This window comes from Schistocerca americana, chromosome 4 (assembly GCF_021461395.2).
Source record: "Schistocerca americana isolate TAMUIC-IGC-003095 chromosome 4, iqSchAmer2.1, whole genome shotgun sequence".
NCBI lineage: Eukaryota > Metazoa > Arthropoda > Insecta > Orthoptera > Acrididae > Schistocerca > Schistocerca americana.
In genome coordinates, this window is record NC_060122.1 from 201,151,035 (window position 1) to 201,172,236 (window position 21,202).

Genomic DNA, 21,202 nt, shown 5'->3' on the forward strand with positions numbered 1-21,202 from the left:
TCTCTCTCTCTCTCTCTCACACACACACACACACACACAAACATAGATTTTTATTTCTATTTGTCTGTTGTGCTCGACTATCTACCAGGCAGGAAAACGGCCATGAAGGAATTTCTTAGTTTTGAGTACACTTACGAAAGGAATATAAAAACAACTATAAGAGTTACTGATTTATGATGCTTAGCTTACAGTCAATTCTGAGTATTATTGGTAACTATACTCCAGTCGCTAAACATAGTTACAGAAATGCGAATCAGACGCATTACGTATTATGGGCCGTGCCAGCCGGGTCTTTGAGATGCCAGCTATGGTCACTTCCCAGCCCTCTGTAGGAACACATCGGTTCGTCTTCTTCCTGCTGGTTCTGTAACTGAGATTTGGCAACAAGGCAACGTATGTTTGGCAACTCTGTGATAGACGAGTTACTTCCTGGTGTGCACGGAATTAAGCCTCAAAGCTCACTTGATTTTTCCTGTAATTTCCATTGAATAAACTGAGTTATTATCGCTTGAGATGTAACATAAGATTGTAAATTTACGGTTGTCCGCCCAGGAAAGTAGTTGCACGTGAAAATTGCAACTAATCGTGTCCATTAAATAGAGATTTAAGAGTTCTAGTCAGTATTGACCTCGTCGTAGAAGTCCCACACACGAAACTCTTCGCTAGCTCTGTGGTAGCATCCTCACCAGCAGAGAAGTGTCTGTTTTGGTTTGCGGTTCCAGTGTCGCTGACTGTGACGTTTTTATCCCTTCTGTGAAAGAGCTACAAGCAGTCAGATCAAAAATCGATAAGCAAAACTCAAGAAAATACTTTTACCCTATAGTGCAATGGTGAAAAACTTACAATGCTGCACGACAGGTAATGCCTTTTTTCGTTGTTGACAAGCAAATTTTGGGTTTCAAGGAATAAATAACTTTATTAATGAAATGCTACATTTGGATACCTCTTGAGTATGATACAGCAAACCAATTAAGAGCAGACCTAATCGAAATATAAGTGAGTAGTATTTTACTAATTCGGTCCGATAGACGCATGGTTCTGTACAAATACTCAGCTTTATTGAAACAGACTTTCGTCGTGAGGTCACTGGGAGTAGTTTCATTTCATTTCTTAAAATACAGTGCACTATTTTAGTAGGGTTTCTTTTAGTGTTGTTTAAAGAATAGTAAACGTAAGAGAGAAATTAATCATCAATGATATATGTGAATTCTCTGATGTTATTTATAACAGTCTGACAATGCACATGCAGTTTACTGATTACATGCATGTAGAAAACTTGTTCTGAGTTAAAGCTATCAAGCAAGGTTTGAAGAAGAATAAAATTACACTACCACATGACAGCTAATGTCGAAAATACTTTTCTGACCTATTTTGGCACGATGCGCTCTCCTCATACATAATACAATAGTTTCGAGATGAATATGCTGCCTGGCCGTCTATTAAACCTGAAAACAACAAAATGTCGCAGTAGTTGACCTTTATCCACATGCGACTGTTTTGGGTTGAGAAGTGAAGGGAATTATGTTCAAAGTTCCATTAGGATGATAGCTTCAGCAGACAGCAGATTTTCGCTAAAAAAAAGACAGCGGGGCATGTATTTGAACTCGCCACGTTTTATCTACGGTGCACTACACTTACCATTACACTACTAGCTGAACCGTAGCTACTGCACCTCCAGAAGTCAAGAACAAGTCCTCCAGAACTTCCGCATTGCACAGTATTGTGAGATTATGCATATGGCCGGATGTAGACTTCTGAAAGACAGACAGTTACAGCTTTTCTTTTGCAATGCACGACGTTTTCAACAAACAGGTAGCGCAATATAGTAGCTCAAGTGCGAAGGAACACTTCATATTCGAATTTCTGCATCCTACACTCTCGGCAGTTCTGTGTAGGTGGCAGTTACCTGATTTTACTTCGGTGATTACAAAATAGAGTCGAATGTATGCACTGGGTAGCAGAGGCAGCTAGTTGATGGCGGTTCAGTCAACCAAGTAAATGAATGTACTGAACATGCTGGAAATCACTATATGGAGCCGGTGTGTCAGAATTCTTATCCAGTGTGGCGCAACGGCGTTAGAGTAGAAAAACAAGTTATAGAGAAGAGGGTTTGGTGGTCTGTTGGTTTGCTGATAGATTCGTATGCTCATAGTCTGGGTTCGATTCCAACTTCCGCTGATGGTATTTCACAGGGAGAGACAGATTCAATTCTCTTCTGGCTATACCAAGTGAAGAAGGTATAATGGCATTGTGGTCTGAACTTCACACTAAACATGATATTCCTTCTCTACCAAGTATACATTAGGTTGAACCACAATAAAGTCAGGAGTGGTGACATGTAGAAACTCTATCACCAGTAAATACTATTATATTAGTTATTTATTTCTAGTGACGAAACAAACGCTATGTAGTGTCTCAGGACACTTATTCCATCTTTTATTAGAGCTTCTGTGTATCGATAAAATTGGTTCTGGACTGGGAATGCAACTCAGACCGCCCTTAACGCGGAATTTGATCCCTTTGTGACAAAACAGCTCGAATACAATTTGTTGTTTGTTCAAAACTGCGGATTCCTCATCTCCACATATTGCGCGTGAATGGGTTCAAATCCTGGCCCGGCACTAAAGCTTTCATTATGTATTATCAAGCTCTAGGATGAGAACATCTATCTGTTGTTGGATAATAATTTTCATGTTTAATGTACGAGTATTTTCATTCGTTGTCAACACTAACGATATCTGACGTTTTTGACTCTCAGTGAGACACAGAACTATTTGAGAGATCACTGTTAAGTTCAAGGATGTTATTCCGAGCTGCTGGTAGAGAAAAATTCGGTAGATGACGTCTCTTTGTGTGTAGTCATCAATGATATGTGTGGGTTTCGGTTACCAGTCAGCACTGAACTCTTCGTCATATTATTTCTAGTTCAATCATGCTCACATGTCGCTGCTGGTGTAACAAACCCATATTTAACGTTCGTTTTCTCTCGAACATAACAGCGATAGGTGCTGGGTTTGAGTTCTGTGGAGGAAAAAATCAATGTTTCGTCTCGTCATTTCAGTTAAAACATCTTGCTACTGCGGATAAAATCCGATACGTCACAGTTGATTGTGCTTCGGTAACAATCCGATTAGGTTCTGGGTTCGAATCCCTGTCCCACACAACACTTTACCTCACGGCATTTCAAGTAAGTGACTTGTGAAGAAGCAATATTTAACATCTCTCGTAGTTCGTTAAAAGGGACAATAGATGCTGGGTAGGAATTCGCGTCCGTTAAAAATGTTTTCGTTATGTAATTTAAATTTGACGTTTCCTTACTGATACCGTCTAAAATCGAGGTATATCACTCTCTGTATGCCTCGTCAGGAATGACTGTTAGTTTCCGTCAGTCACGAAATCTTTGCTTAGTCTGCATGACCTGGGTTTGAATCCATATGCAGAACAAGACGGTTCGTCGTGTCATTTGAAGTTCATACATATCCTCAACTAGCAGCTAGTGAAAAACTTAATTTTTTATGCCATTTTTTGTTAAATAATAAGTAAGGTATGTTACTTTGAAGTGGAAATCATGAATACGACGAACTTACGACGTGCATTACCTATCTGACGTAATAATGAGAGTGGTAGCATTTCAGGTATGTCATTTATTGTAATAAATGTGAGCTTACAAGCTTTCAGGACAGTCTCATCTGTGATAAGGTGTTCCCTGACATTCGTAGTATCGTGGTATTACTTTACATCTTGAGTTATTGCGATACTGAGCAGTGTTTTCTAGTGGTGATTTGTTGGAACCATTTTCAATAGTCAAACGACTGTACCAAGGAGCGATTAGAGGACCGGCTAGACAGCTGCGTGATGAGGGTTGTATGCGAATCAGGCGAAATGCAATTCAGGTCGTTCGGATACTTTTGTGCACGACTGTACATTGAGGAGCCAAAGGAATTGGTACATCTGCGTAATATCGTGTAGGGCCCCCGCGACCATGCACATGTGCCGCAACATGACGTGGCATGAGCTCGACTAACGTCTGAGGCAGTGCTGAAGGGAACAGATACCATGTATCCTGCAGGGCTGCCCATAAATCCGTAGGAGTACGAGGGGATGGAAACCTCTTCCGAACAGCATGTTGTAAGGTATCCCAGATATGCTCAATATTGTTCATGTCTGGGGAGTTTGGTGGCCAGCTGGAAGTGTTTAAACTCAGAAACGTGTTCCTAGAGCCATTCTGTAGCAATGTTGGATGTCTGGGGTGTCGCATTGTCCTACTGGAATTGCCCGAGCCGGTCGGAATGCACAAGAACGTGAATGGATGCAGGTGTTCAGACAGGATGCCTACGTACATGTCACGTGTCAGAGTCGTGTCTAGACGTATCAGGAGTCCCATATCACACTAGCTGCACACGTCCCACACCATTACAGAGCCTCCACCAGCTTGAACAGTCCCCTGCTGACATGCATGGTCCGTACACGTTCATCCGCTCGATACAATTTGAAACGAAAATCGTCCGACCAGGCAACATGTTTCCAGTCATCAACAGTCTAATGTCGGTGTTGACGGGCCAAGGCTTTGTGTAGTGCAGTTGTCAAGGGTACACGAGTGGGACTTCGGCTCCGAAAGTCCATATCGATGATGTTTTGTTGAGAGGTACGCAAGCTGACACTTGTTGATGGCCCAGCATTGAAATCTACAGCAATTTGCGGACTGAGTGCACTTCTTCCACGCTGAACGATTCTCTTCAGTTGTCGTTGGTCCCGTTCTTGCGCGATCTCTTTCCGGACGCAGCTACGTCAGAGATTTGATGTTTTACCGGATTCCTGGTATTCACGGTACACTTACACTCCTGAGATTGTCGTACGGAAAAATCCACACTTAATTGCTATCTCGGAGATGCTGTGTCCCATCACTAGTGAGCCCGTTATAACAACAGGTTCAAACTCACATAAATCTTCATAATCTGCGATTGTACCAGCAGTAACCGATCTAACAACTGCGCCAGACACTTGTGTGTTATACGGGCGTTGCCGACTGCAGCGCCGTATTATGCCAACTTACGTGTTTCTGTAATTGAATGCGCACAACTATACCAGTTTCTTTGGCGCTTCAGGGTATGTATGTGTGTATTCAACAACTCCTCCTAAACTACTGGATGGATATAACTCTTCAAGCCGCGCTGTTTGTAGAACACCAAATAATTTTATTTTGTGTTTAAAATTGTTGAAGGATGTCAGGAAAAATGTCGGAGAAAATAATACATTCTTAACTGTGGGAAAAATGTATTTATTACACTTTACATTTATCCAAAACTGTGTGAAACGTTTCATATTCACTCATACTCGACACATTGCACTTGTGATAAATCGTGTGAAATTTACACCACTTACACCATTTTTAAGTATAAGATCAGTTTTAAACACTGAATAAACAACTGTTAAGATATAATTAATGGTACTATCGAAAATGGGTGGACAGCGCGTTTCTTTCGACATATAGAATGCAAGAAAGTAGTTTTTGTCTTTATTTAAAGCAGGTTTATTTTTCACTTCTCACATATGACAAACGTATAGCGTTTGCACTTACAGCGTTTGCACGTTGTACTCTTCGCATTGAACAATGACCAGTGATTAAAGGAAGGTAATCTTATTTCGTTTGAAGGTAACGATGATCCCTTTTATTCAAGCATATTGATCTCTGTTGGATCTCTGCTAGATGGTACACCTCGCTTTTCCCCTCCGGAACGTCTAGTTCATTGGCATTTCTGGTGTTCTTTCTTCAGTGAGTACTCTTCTGTTGACCATCCACAAATTTATTACAATTATATCAATTATATCGAAAAAAAACAAACGTAAATGCTATCATTCGGATCCAATTTTACACGGTATATCCCAAAGTCGCAATTTAATAAATCTTCATTTCTCATGAATAAGTTGTAAATAAGTACAACAGCAGGAAATGGTACCATTCTCTGTTCCCTTTTCTTTCCGTGAAACCTTTTGACTTCATGTATTGGCATCTCGCTGAAAAATTAGACATAGAACAGATACTGCTGGTGTCTTCACACATAACAGATGAAATTTCCAATTTGACAACGGTAGTAATGTATTAAAAACTTTCAAAATCCAAGATCTCATAAACAATTTCTTTACTTAAGACAACAGGTTTCAACACTCATCACTGTAATCTTCAGGTCTTTAACATCTTTTTCTTGTAAAACATGTTCATTTTACGCTGAATCTTACGCACAAGGTGTCAAGTGGATAAAAGTCTGCACGCTATAAACGTTTGTAATCGCTAAAGTATTTTGAAAACCTAAAGCACCTAGTTCAAAAGGATATCTACATCTACATTCACACTCCGCAATCCACCATACAGTGCGTGGCGGAGGGTACCTCGTACCACAACTAGCATCTTCTCTCCCTGTTCCACTCCCAAACAGAACGAGGAAAAATGACTGCCTATAAGCCTCTGTACGAGCCATAATCTCTCTTATCTTATCTTTGTGGTCTTTCTGCGAAATGTAAGTTGCCGGCAGTAAAATTGTATTGCAGTCAGCCTCAAATGCTGGTTCTCTAAATTTCCTCAGTAGCGATTCACGAAAAGAACGCCTCCTTTCCTCTAGAGACTTCCACCCGAGTTCCTCAAACGTTTCGATAACACTCGCGTGTTGATCAAACCTACCAGTAACAAACCTAGCAGGCCGCCTCTGAATTGCTTCTATGTCCTCCCTCAATCCGACCTGATAGGGATCCCAAACGCTCGAGCAATACTCAAGAATAGGCCGTGTTAGTGTTTTATAAGCGGTATCCTTTACAGATGAACCACATCTTCCCAAAATTCTACCAATGAACCGAAGACGACTATCCGCCTTCCCCACAACTGCCAATATATGCTTGTCCCACTTCATATCGCTCTGCAATGTTACGTCCAAATATTTAATCGACGTGACTGTGTCAAGCGCTACACTACTAATGGAGTATTCAAACATTACAGGATTCTTTTTCCTATTCATCTGCATTAATTTACATTTATCTATATTTAGTGTTAGCTGCCATTCTTTACACCAATCACAAATCCTGTCCAAGTCATCTTGTATTCTCCTACAGTCACTCAACGACTACAGCTTCCCTTACACCACAGCATCATCAGCAAACAGCCGCACATTGCTATCCACCCTATCCAAAAGATCGTTAATGTAGATAGAAAACAACAGTGGACCTACCACACTTCCCTGGGGCACTCCAGATGATACCCTCACCTCCGATGAACAATCACCATCGAGGACAATGTACAGGGTTCGTACACATATTTGCACGCAGTAACTTGTTACATTATACAATCATGGTGCACAATAGCAGATCTGTTTACATATGTTGGACACATATTAACCAGTGCGAATCCACTGGTTAGCATAACCGAGCGAGGTGGCGCAGTGGTTAGCACACTGGACTCGCATTCGGGAGGACGACGGTTCAATCCCGCGTCCGGGCGTCCTGATTTAGGTTTTCCGTGATTTCCCTAAATCGCTCCAGGCAAATGCCGGTGTGGTTCCTTTCAAAGGGCACGGCCGACTTCCTTCCTAATCCGACGAGACCGATGACCTCGCTGTCTGGTGTCCTCCCCCAAAAACAACCCAACCCAACACCACTGGTTAGTATGTGTCCAAGATATGTAAACAGATGTGCTTTTGTGTACCGCGATTCTATGGTGTGGCAAGCGTCTGTGGACAATATGTATATGGACATGGTCACTTGGACAAGGTGCTATCAGTTTTTAAATATTTCAGTGATGGCAAATGTTTATAATGTGCTGCGTTTATCCACTTAAAATCTTATGCGGGACGTTCAGCATAAACTGAAAATGTTTTACGACAAAAAGATGTTAAAAACTTGAAGATTTCAGCAATGACTATTGAAACCAGTTGTCTTATATAAAGAATTATTTGTGTGATTTTGGCTTTTGAATGGTTTTTAACAATTATAACCGATCGCCCTTCAATACTCTGAAAAGTAATGATGTATTCCTCAAATACTCATTTACCTCTTTCTTCAGCTCTTATCCATACTAAAATTTACTGATAGGGGCCCTGCTACTTTGGATCGTTCCTACACATTGATCGCTATCTTGAGCCGCCATAGCTAAATATGTAGAGGTATAATATCTGTCAGAACAGATCATGTAGTCCTGGTCCCTTGGAATTTCTCTTATGAGGCCAATAACAACGTTTCCAGGTGTACCAATATCTGTTTCATTATGAAACGCAGCACTTTGATTTTCCCAAATGCTTGGATTTTTCTGTATCTTTGGGTGTTTTTCAGAAGTTTATAGCGTCGAAATGTCAGCAGTAAGTTCGTTATTATCATCTTCCAAAAAATTGTTTGAATTATGTGTAATCTGTCTAGCAGTCCCAGGTTTGCTATCACTATCTGCAGATTCTAGAACATTTATAGTTATATTAGGATCTTCAAAGAACCGGTAAAATCTAAGCCTTATTCACTGTCAGATGGACATTCTCGAGCTATGAAGTCCTTATACGTCATTATTTTACGGCATACATTTTCAAAATACCAAAGTGACTCCATTACACCACTGGAAGTAGCACGAGAGGCCAGAGGGAAGGAGAATGAAGGAAACACTAATTTGTTATCCTTCGAATATGGGCAGGAGCAGTGTTGCACGATTCCACATAAGCAGATAAAATTGATTCATGCAGTACACCATGAAGGAACTTTCCGGATGCGACGGAAATGGATAGACGTGACGTACATGTACAGACGGACGTATGATTATAATCTCATACCATTTGGATGATTTATTAAAGAGAAAGAGCTTCACAAATTGAGAAAGTCAGTAACCCGTTAGTTCAGCTCTGTCTGTCCAATTGGCGTGTTAGATCGCCAAACTCCCGAGCAGGGAGACATTGAGAGGACTGGTAAATACTACATAAATGCCAGCCGTGGTGGCCGAGCGGTTCTAGGCGCTTTAGTGTGGAACCTCGCGACCGCTACAGTCGCAGGTTCGAATCCTGTCTCGGGCATGGATGTGTGTGATGTCCTTAGGTTAGTTAGGTTTAAGTAGTTCTAGGGGACTGATGACCTCAGATGTTAAGTCCCATAGTGCTCAGAGCCATTTGAACCATTTTGAACTACATAAATTAGTTTTGTTTGCTTAAGTGCAGTGTCATGTGCAATGGAACTCTGGTCGAATATTGGTTTGTTGTCGTGAGGCTATTTGTTAACTGAGTGCCTTGGTTCACTTGGCTTCGCAATTTCGTATCTGGTTTGTGGGCAGAGCTCCGGGTCGTGTAGCGAGTAGTGGGGACTGAGGTACTTCGGTCGAGTCACCGCTGTGGTTCGCAGTTCACCACTTTGCAGACACCCTATGGCGAATGGCGAGCATTGTGCTGCTCCAGCTTAATAGGAATATTGGACGTGAATTTCTCACTGAGTACGGCGTTGGCCTCTGCAAACAGTAGCAGTGGTAGCTGCACAAACATACATTGCGCATTGGCACATAGTCTGCTGTTCACAATCTCTGTCAATCCACTGAGTTTCATGCGTTATTCACATTCTAAGTGGGACCCGTGATAGGGACTCCACCAATTCCCGGCTTTTCTCAATTGCACCGCAGCGCTTTCTGTCTTCGTTGTAATTAGAGACATTTGTGTTTGCTCATCGAGTTCCACTCTTGAGTTTTTGAACAATAAACCTGTGTAATTGCACTGGAAACCTATCTATAGAAATCAGACCCTGTAACCATTTTTAAATTAATTTCTGTAGGAGGTACTTAGAGTAGTTGAGACTCTATTAAAATACGTCCACTTCACTTGCACCACAAGGGTGAAAATATTAATTAGGTAGAAACAGACCTCCATTGTGCATAGATTTGTAGTGGTGTAGGAGAAGGGTGGCTCGGTCACTTGAGATGTTACCTGTCAGATAAAAGTAAGAAGCTGTATCCCACATTACCAAAATAAACACGCACCATAGACGTTTTATATGTTTATTGTCAACTACGTTTTCGCTGTTCATACTGTAAAAGCGTGGCATGAGGCTTCGCGTTTTAATTTATTACATATTAGCTACTATCTCTATTCGCAATACGTTTCGCAGACTGTGTCCACATATGTAGCTGAAAGTACCTGCAAAATTATTTCATTGTAGATATATAGTTCATGTGATACCACGACATAGATATTGAGATGCTTATAAAACTAGTGTTTATTAAAAAGGAAGCGCAAATTGTTCAGGTTATACTTAAGCAGTATTTGATAATAAGCGCGACTTCCAACTTAATGTAAACATTACTTCAACACTTTCCTAAACTTTTTCTCATTCACACACTTAACGTCAAACATGTAACACATTAATTCATTTGAAAAAAAATCAGATATTTGCAATTATTTGATACAAGTGCGTTCAATTCTTTAAAGAATTGGGAATCACTGGTTATTTATTCTCTTCAAAGAATCCCTGTGGAATTAAGAAACATTCATATTCCACAGAGGTGGAAGTGAAAATGAAATGATATTGATGAGTAACTCACTAACAACTGGAAAAATTTCAGCCAAATAGGCTAAGTACATCGCTTATTGTTTGTGTAAAAATACTGTGGGCGTAAGATGCCTCACCACCAATATGAATAGGCGCGTACATGAGAACTAGCGACTTAAAAATGTACGAATACGACCTGTTGGTATTTATTTCTTCTACTTAGTTGACCTGAAATACTTTCAAAAGTATGAGGTGAAACTTGAAAGCCGGCAGGAGTGGCTGAGCGGTTCTAGGCGGTTGAGTCTGGAACCGCACGACCGCTACGGTCGCAGGTTCGAATCCTGCCTCGGGCATGTATGTGTGTGCTGTCCCTAGGTTAGTTAGGTTTAAGTAGTTCTAAGTTCTAGGGGACTGATGACCACAGGTGTTAAGTCCCGTAGTGCTCAGAGCCATTTGAACCATTTTTGAAACTTGAAAGTTGAACTTGAGCCGTTCAATGTGTAAACCACGTCGTGAGAATGAGCACTAGCACGTAATTTTGTCAACGTGTTTAGGGATATTAGATCAAGCCACACGTCTGACTATCACAGATGAATTGAACATCCTCTCCTATGACGTATAGTGCAAAACAACAGAGAATCAGACATACGTGTGCCCAATGTATGTCACATACGCACATAAGCCCCTGAATTGATTTCAAGCAAACTTGGTATAGTACGCTTGTTAGTTACTGTCGGGAAAGGAATCCTTTGCGAGTAAAGACCACCGAACTTCATTGGTTGTGGGCTGACTTGATAACGGGATGATAGGCAGAGAAGTGTAGGAAGAGAAAGACGTGGATAGAGAGGGGTGGGGTGGGGGGGAAACGTGATGGACAGATAATGGAGGGAGGAGAATCTGGACAGATAACGGGGATAGGAGATGGATGAGAAAGAGGAGGAGGAAAAAAATGAAATGAAATGATCGTATAGCATTGTTGGCCGGGAGGCCCTATGCGGGGAAGTTTGGCCGCCGTATTGCAAGTCCTTTTTAGTTGACGCCACTTCGGCGACTTGCGAGTCAATGAGATGAAGAACACACAACACCCAGTCAGCACGTGGCAGAGAAAATCCCTGACCCCGCCGGGAATCCAACCCGGGACTCCGTGCGCCGGAAGCGAGAACGCCACCGCAAGACCACGAGCTGCGGACAGAGGAGGAGGAATAGATGGCCAGATAAGGGAAAAGAGGAGATGGACAGTGATAGGGGGGAAAGGATACAGAGAGGGAGGAAGAGGTAATGGTCAGAGAAATGGGGAGGAGGAGATGGCGAGAGAGAAAAGGGAGGAGAACATGAAGGCTCGAATAAATAAATACGTTGGCAATGGATTTCTCTACTAGTAGAGAAAATAAATATACTGTACCTTTTGAGGATCCTCTTACTTTGGACGCCAATTGTTTCACTACTTTTAACATTGTATTTGAACGCTGCTGTTAAGATGTAAAAGTAAGTTTCTTAAGAAGTGGTATAGATAACTAAGCGTCGAGTAAGAAGACATTTTTCACGTCTGAAATGCAGTTAGCAAGGCTGGCAGCTCCATACAGCGCTGAACGTATGTTAGTGGGATGGGAGGTAACGAGCAAGTCTTGAGGGAATCTGTAACTTAGCGAGTTTTAACGTCGGGTATCTTCCGACACTCAGGCGCGAACTGATACCAAGGCTACATCAAATATCTACTATTAACATCCACTTTTTTCTTAGTAAATGCTTGGAGCAGTCTAACAGACACTAAAGCTCTTTTACCAGAATTCCACTATACAGTTAACTAATTGTATTGAGAAACAAATCGTACTTGATATGCTAATATTCATTCCGATATTGTAAGAGGTTATCTACAGATTTCCGTTGAACGCCAAGCTATTGTGTCGGCGAGGGGATGTGCTCACGGTCTGATCTCTGTGTTGACTATGCTCTCAATTTTTGATAATCTTTGAACTAAATTGTATCAAACTGAGGGATTGTGAATTGTTTTCAACAAGCGTACAGAGTGACATCCCAGCTACATACATCAGAATATTATTTAGAGTAGATTAGCTACACACACATAAAATCTAAGCCATGTAGTTGGAATATCTGCAGTTCCGCAGGATTCCGATACGCTAAAAGATCTGCTACAAGGCGCTGCGTCAGTGAGAAAATGGCAAAGAACGGGCGATAGGAAGTGCTAGAGGCAGATTCACAAAGGTAAGCCAAGCAAGGTTTACCCAAATCTTGCAACTCCAGGTGTACAGGATCCACCAATATGCCTGTATGTTAACTATGTCAAATTCTGCGGACTCTTCGCTGTGAATGATTAATGACTAGTCCACGAGGGGATCTTGGAAGCTGTGGAAAGTGGACCTGTGAGCTTACAGCTGTTAGATTCGGCACGGTCTAGCTGATCTGGACCAATGAGACACTTGAACCCAACCTGACAAATTGCATATTGACATCATAAATTTCTCTGATATCGGGCTACGGCACCGAAACTAGTGACAAACAAAATTACACGATCTTATGCCTACTGTCATTCACTGAAAATGTAGTTTTTTGTATCGTGAACCCTTCTCGAAGTAAAAGCGGGTGCATTTTCTATGGATCTCGTTTAATGCACGGGGTTGAAAAAATATCACTTATTGTTATAGGCAACAGTACTGCTAAAACCTACACAAAAGGTCTTTCAAACATAGAAAACACTCGATGCGATACGGACCATTTTCACCCACGACGGTCATCTGTTTATTTGTTCTGAAGCAGATGCTTGCTGTGGTTATGATTCAAGTTCACACATCCTACAGCCCCCTTCTGAAAGCATTATGAGCTCGTGCGAACACATTTGGCTGCTCTCATGTGGGCATATGTATGGAACATACGCTCCTGCAGCGGGTGCTCGATGACCTAGGGTGCTCAATTCCTTTAAATGCTCACATAGAAATAAAGGGCATTAATGTGAGGTCAACGGAGAGACCATGCTACAGGACTTCCAAGGCGAATCTATCACGCATCTGACGTTTGTGTAAACTACTCTCTTTCGAGTCGTAGAAAGTAGGGTGTTACGCGGTCGCCAAGAAACCTCACGCGATGCTGATAAATAACATGTGATTAAGTGCGTGGTACCTCGAGAATATCTCCCACAATTTCTGTCAATGTATTGATACCCTAACTGAACCTTCAGTAGCACAGCAATCCAGATATGGATTTTCCGTGATTTCCCTAAATCGCTCAAGGCAAAGGGCCCTGAAGTACATCGCCCTGATATAGATCCTCTGTATATTCCTTCCACCTTTCTGTTTTCCCTTCTTTGCTTAGGACTGGTTTTCCATCTGAGCTGTTGATATTGATACAGGGGGTTCTCTTTTCTCCAAACGTCTCTTTATTTTCCTATAGGCAGTATCTATCTTACCCCTAGTGATATATGCCTCTACATCCTTACATTTGTCCTCTAGCCATCCCTGCTTAGCTATTTTGCACTTCTTGCCGATCTCATTTTTGAGACGTTTGTACTCCTTTTCGCCAGCTTCATTTACTGGATTTTTATACCTTCTCCTTTCATCGCGAACGGCCTACCCGACGGGAGGCCCTAGCCACACGACATTTCCATTTATCACATAAATTCAATATCTCTTCTGTTACCCAAGGATTTCTACTAGCCCTCGTCTTTTCACCTATGTGACCCTTTGCCGCCTTCACTATTTGATATCTAAAAGCTACCCATTTTTTTCTTCTGTATGGATTTCTCGTGTTCTTCTTAATCATTTCGTAATGCTCTCTCGAAAATTCTCTACTACATCTGGTTCTTTCAGTTTATCCAGTTCCCATCTCGTTAAATTCCTACCTTTTTGCAATTTATTCAGTTTTCTTGTACAGTTCATAACCAATAAATTGTGGCCAGAGTCCACATCTGCCTCTGGAAATGTCTTACAATTTAAAACCTAGTACTGTCTTACCATTATATAATCAGTCTGAAACCTTCCTCGTATAAAACCTTCTTTCATGGTTCTTAAACGAAGTGTTAGCTATGATTAAGTTATGATCTGTGCAAAATTCTTGCAGGCGACTTTCTCTTTCATTCCTTACCACGAGTCCATATTCACCCACTACTCCTGCCTCTCTTTGTTTCCCTACATCGAATTAAATTTTCGTCTCCCGTAGCTATCTGAATAATTTCTTTTATTGCATCATAGATTTATTCAGTATCTTTATTATCTGCGGGCTAGTTGGGATATGAACTTGTGCTATTGTAGTAGGCGTGGGCTTCGTGTCTATCTTGGCTAGAATAATGAGTTCACTAAGTTGTTCGTAGTAGTTTATCTGCGCTCCTATTTTTTATTCTTTATTACACCTACTCCTGCATTACTGACCAGAAGTCTTGTTTCTCCTGCCACCGAAATTCACTGTATCTAACAGCTTCACTATATGTAACAACTTCAATATATCTAACTTTAACCTATCCATTTCCCGTTTTAAATCCTCTAACGTGCCCTGTTAAGCGGTCTGACATTCCACGCTACGATCCGTAGAAGGCCAGTTTTCTTTCTCCTGATAACGACGTCCTCCTGAGTTGCCACGTCCAGAGATCTTACCTCCGGAATATACTCAATAGGACGTCATCATCATTTAACCAACAGTAAATCTGCCTGCCCTCGCGAAAAATTACGGCCGTAGTTTCCCCTTGCTTTCAGCCGTACGCAGTATCAACACAGCAAGGCGTTTTGGTTAATGTTACAAGGCAGATCAGTCAGTTATCCAGACTGTTGCTCCTGCAACTACTGAAAAGGCTGCTGCCCCTCTTCAGGAACCACACGTTTATCTGGTCTCTCAACAGATACCCCTCTGTTGTTGCTGCACCTTCGGTACGGCTTTCTGTATCGCTGAGGTACGCAAACCTCCCCATCAACGACTAGGTCCATGGTTAATGGGAGGGGGGGATGGTATATGAAGGAAAATGTTGTAAATATTTCCCTGAACGCAGTTTGTCACTCGTAAGACTACATACAAACAACAAACCCAGTAAGAGCAGTGAAAGTCAGCTGGAAGACAGGTGGGTGTACTCAGTACTGAACATCTGCAACCCAAATAAAATGGTTAGTATCTCAACAAGCACTTAATTTCCACACATATAATCACAGAAATTTACTTTTCTATATTTGACGTTATTAATGTCCAGCAAGAATAAAGACCACATTTTACTGAACGCCATGTCTACTGCATTAAATCCCTAATCACGTAGTACCTGGTGATCCTTAGAAATTCATGCAATTCTGCAGAACAAGCGGAAGCATACGAATTGCCCATCGTCGTGAATTATGTCAAGATAAGGAATTCCTCAGGAGATGCCGAAGCAGTGAGATTCCTATGTGGCATCGTAAGGATTCACAGATTCCATACTACCTTCTGATAACTTCCCCGTCTGTCAACCCCTCCTCCGCCCTCTATGTCAATCTCCACCTCTACCTCTCTTTGTCCATCTCGTCCTCCCCCCCCCCCCTTTCCGTATCTCCCCTCCTCCACCTCTCACAGTTTATCTCCCCCTTCCTCCTCTATCTGTCCATTGCCTCTTCTTTCCTTCCTCTGCCCATCTCTTTGTCTCTCCACTCTCCTCCCATTTTCCCATCCCCTTCTCTCTGTCCATATCCTCTCTCCCCCCTCTGCCCATCTGCGTGCATCTCCTCCTTCCTGATCCCCAGCCATCTCTTCCTTCCCCCTTCTCTCTCCACCTAATCGGTCCTACCCCAACAGGAAGCTGCCGGTTCTTACCCCTCACAGTATTTTTTCCAGATTCTAATATAAGATTGTACCAAATTTGGGTGAAATCGTTCCCAGGGTCTAGGGTGAAGTCTTTACACATGGACTTGCCAGCATACGTAAATTTCAAATATATTTCACACATATTTAACATGTTTCACACGTATTTGTACACATGTTTCATGTGCATCTCTAGCAAATTGCGCCCTGCAGTTTCATTTTCATGCAGCTCAATGTTTGTGACGATATATTTCATGAATTATGTTTCATGCAATCATATAACTTAGCTGGTACTTCCATGCGTATATATGGGTACTGTCTAAGACATATGTTGCGAAAAGAGGTAGTAGTAAAGTACCAAATTAAAATGTCATTCGTGATGCAGCAGTTTTTTAACGTGTGTAAGTATTTGACGTCATATCTCCTGAACTATATTTTTGTAGATACGTTCAGCGATATATGCAGATGCCGTCTGGGAAATGTGTTGCGAATAGATTTAGTAGCAAAAAAGTAATGTATTACAAAGTCATGCATGATGTAAGAGTTTTAAAGCATCTGAGTATTTGACGTCATATATTCTGAGTTATGTGTCGTGAAATGATATAATTTTGTTGGTATATTCAGTGATTTATGTGAATACTATCTGCAAAACATGTAACGAGCAGAGTTAGCAGTGCAGAAGGAATAAATTAAAACGTCATGCTTCGTGCGGCCCTTTCCCTACATGACCACCGAATGTGTAGTAAGCGACGAAATTCTTTTCTTCCATCGCTTTACAGGGGCTGTAACGGAGAAATTCTGTAAAGGTTTTAAATTACACGTGAAATAAGCGCCTTAGTTCTCAAACACTGGATAACTGAAGTATGGGTTTTCGTGTGTCATGGGCTATATTGCCTCTCCAGTCCCAACTCCCTAACCTTTGACATATAGGTGGTTCATTCCCCCACAGCAATTCTTTCCAAACTGTAAGTGATGTGTATACCAAGTTTGGTTGAAATCAGCCCAGAGGTTTAGGATATTTGTTGCATAGACACAAAGATAAATACTTACATACATTTTTGTAATGTGTATACATGTTCTACATCTACACAGATACCCCCCAAGCCACCGGAGTGTATCCTATACCACTACTTGTTATTTCCCCTCCTGCGCCACTCGCAAACAGAGCAAAGGAAAAGCGACTGTCCGTATGAGCCCAAATTTCTTGCTTCTTATCTTCATGGTCCTTAACCGCGATGTATGTTGGCAGCAATAGAATCGCTCGGCAGTCAGCTTCAGAGGCTGGTTGTCCGAATTTCTCAATAGTGTTTGTCGAAAAGAACGTCACCTTCCCTCCAGGGACTCCCATTTGGTTCCCGAAGCATCTCCGAAATAATTGCGTGTTGTTCAAACCTACTGGTAACAAATCTAGCAGCCCGCTTCAGAATTGCCCAGATGTCTTCCCTCAACCTGACCTGGTACGTATCCCAAACACTCGAGCAGTTCCCAAGAACAGGTCGTACCAGAGTCCTATATGTGGACTCCTTTACAAGTAAAACGCTCTTTTCCAAAATTCTCCCAATAGACCGAAGTCCACCATTTGCCATCCCCACCACACTTTACACATACTCGTTCCACCTCATATCGCTTTGCAGCGTTACGCCCAGATTCTTGAACGACATGACTGTGTCAAGCGGGACACTAGTAATACTGTGTCCGAACAGTGCAGGTTATCAGAATGAGATTTTCACTCTGCAGCGGAGTGTACGCTGATATGAAACTTCCTGGCAGATTTAAAACTGTGTGCCCGACCGAGACTGGAACTCTGGAAACATCCCCCAGGCTGTGGCTAAGCCATGTCTCCGCAGTATCCTTTCTTTCAGGAGTGCTAGTTCTGCAAGGTTCGCAGGAGAGCTTCTGTAAAGTTTGGAAGGTAGGAGACGAGGTACTGCAAGAAGTAAAGCTGTGAGTACCGGGCGTGAGTCGTGCTTCGGTAGCTCAGTTGGTAGAGCACTTGCCCGCGAAAGGCAAAGGTCCCGAGTTCGAGTCTCGGTCGGGCACACAGTTTTAATCTGCCAGGAAGTTTCATATCAGCGCACACTCCGCTGCAGAGTGAAAATCTCATTCTGGAAACATCCCCCAGGCTGTGGCTAAGCCATGTCTCCGCAATATCCTTTCTTTCAGGAGTGCTAGTTCTGCAAGGTTCGCAGGAGAGCTTCTGTAAAGTTTGGAAGGTAGGAGACGAGGTACTGGCAGAAGTAAAGCTGTGAGTACGGGGCGTGAGTCGTGCTTCGGTAGCTCAGTTGGTAGAGCACTTGCCCGCGAAAGGAAAAGGTCCGGAGTTCGAGTCTCGGTCGGGCACACAGTTTTAATCTGCCAGGAAGTTTCTGTACAGGTTATACTTCATAGTCATCTGCGTTAATTTAAATTTTTCCATGTTTAGGACTGGCTGCCATTCATCACACCAATTGGAAATTTTAAGTCTTGTATCTCCCTACAGTCACTCAACTTCGACACCTTATTGTACGCCACGGCATCATCGGCAAACAACCACATATTGCTGCCTACCCTGTCCGCCAAATCATTAATGTAGTTAGAGAACACTTCCCTGAGGCACTCCTCACGATGCCCTTATTTCTGATGAACACTCATAGTCGACGACAGCATACTGGGTTAAATTATTTAAGAAGTCTTCGAACCACTCACATATCTGTGAACTTATTCCATATGTTCGTACCTTCGTTAACAGTCTGAAATGGGACACCGTATCAAATGCTTTCCAGAAACATAGAAGTATGGAATCTGCCTGTTGCACTTCATCCATAGTTCTCAGACATTTATTTATTTTCAAATTTTTCAGTTTTTTCTCTTCGTCAGGTATGCTTATTTCTAAGTCGGCCATACAGAGTCGGTCCGATGGTTAACTGGCGGTATGTTTGAACGGTTCTCCTGTATGAATGATTTCTCGAATGTGAATTTTAAAACTTCGGCTTTTCTATCTACTACTTCCACACCAGACTGCTCAACAAGGGACTAAATGTATGCCTTAGACCCATTTAGCGATTTTACATACGGCGAAAATTTTCTCTGGTTCTCTGCCAGATCTCTTGCTAAGGTGTGATAGTGGTATGCTTCACGCACAGATCTTTTCACAGACGCACGAATCTCTACTAAACTTCGCTCGACGTCATTTGTGCGTCCCATTTTGAAACGAGAGTGCAACAGCCTTTGCCGTGCGGTATTAGCCGAGCGGTCTAAGGAGCTGCAGTCATGGACTGTGCGGCTGGTCCCGGCGGAGGTTCGAGTCCTCCCTCGGGCATGGGTGTGTGTATGTTTGTCCTTAGGATAATTTAGCCTAAGTAGTGTGTGAGCTTAGGGACTGATGACCCTAGCAGTTAAGTCCCATAAGATTTCACACACATTTGAATTTTTTTTTTTTTTTTTTTTTGTGTAACAGCCTCCGCTTCCCCAGCATCCGCATCCGCAACACGTTTACCAGACAGGGCCCACATATACCACTAAATGTATATGCAACATTATCACGATCTACGAGACAGTGTTCGTCACAAACACTGAGACGAGTGAAAAGCTACTCGTAAAATGGATCGCAAATAGGCAATACTACGCTCATCCAATGCTTCTTAATGAGAGCACTTAGCATCTTCCAAACAGCTTTTCTGAGCATTTTCATTGGCCTATTAGTGACGAAATGGAAACTAATAAGATGACACAACTTTTAGGGTTTGCATCTTAATCCACATGGTTTTCCCTGCTGTAAGTCAAATATTTAACACATGACACCAGCTTTTAAGTATTTAAACGTTTGAAGCTATTTTATACATAGTAATTCCACTCAGCTCAAGGGTGAGGGTGGGGCGGTGTATACTGGTGTCATCTAGAACAGGTTACAGTAATTTTTGTCTGTAGCTGTAGAGAACGCCACGTGTTAGTGGCAAGCGTTCTCTCGATTTCGGAAAGCGAGCTGGTGATTACGAACTGAAATCTAGCCTTTGAATAGTCTGCAGCCGACTGCAGCGCACACGGAGAGTGCTGCGTCAGCGCAGCTCGCCTCGTGCAAAGTGCTGACCTGTCCTGTCCCTGACTGCTGCGGTAACAACCTCGCCCGTCAGCAAAGGCATTACGAGCCGGCGCAATGGCTACCACTGCGGCCAACCGCCACGTAACTCACTACACTGCTGTAGTATGTTGCGGAGCTCCTGTAATTTACGTGAATTATGTTTAAAAGTTTAAATGTTGTCTGACATATAAAAACTAATCGAAAAGACTTAAAAAAAAACTATGCCGCTCATAACGGAAATTAGATTGTTATATCTTAAGGTCTGAGACGCACTTGAAAGTGTGAAAACGACAATAGAAACCAGAGAACTCGAGAGAGACTAACACAGAAGTCACGTTAATGTCTGAAATGGCTCTGAGCACTATGCGACTTAACTTCTGAGGTCATCAGTCGCCTAGAACTTAGAACTAATTAAACCTTACTAACCGAAGGACATCACACACATCCATGCCCGAGGCAGGATTCGAACCTGTGACCGTAGCGGTCGCTCGTTTCCAGACTTTAGCGCCTAGAACCGCACTGCCACTCCGGCCGGCTCAGTGTCTAAGTGTTGTTCTTTTAGTGGAGTTTGCAACGGCAGAACAGTAGTAATTTACAGACGTAATTGTTTAACTGAGGAGCGAAAGTGGTAATTACGGAGCGGTGTGTTCTCCATAAAGGAAAACAGTGCTAAGCTAAAAAAAATAAAAGTATTTTACAGTGAATGAATGGTAATTACTTTTGACTGGAAGGTAGAAATGGATTGAGTACCAGTTATTGTACAACTATCGTGAGGACCAGTGTAGTTTCGTACATTGGAGTTATTTCGTGAAAGAAATAATTGGAAACAAATCATAAGATTTCTGTGTCTTCGTACGCACGAGAAACACAAATACGTGGCTCTTACTACTGCAT

At 42.2% G+C, this 21,202-nt stretch overlaps 1 protein-coding gene across 1 annotated transcript in view; it reads right to left on the minus strand.

Moving 5' to 3' along the window:
• The window catches only part of LOC124613347 (vegetative cell wall protein gp1-like), a 76,666-nt gene extending 56,297 nt beyond the window's left edge, over nt 1-20,369 (minus strand). The window contains exon 1 of the mRNA XM_047142044.1: nt 20,318-20,369. Coding sequence (XP_046998000.1) covers nt 20,318-20,369 — 52 coding nt within the window. The remainder of the gene's footprint in view (nt 1-20,317) is intronic.
• Nucleotides 20,370-21,202: the final 833 nt, after the last annotated feature.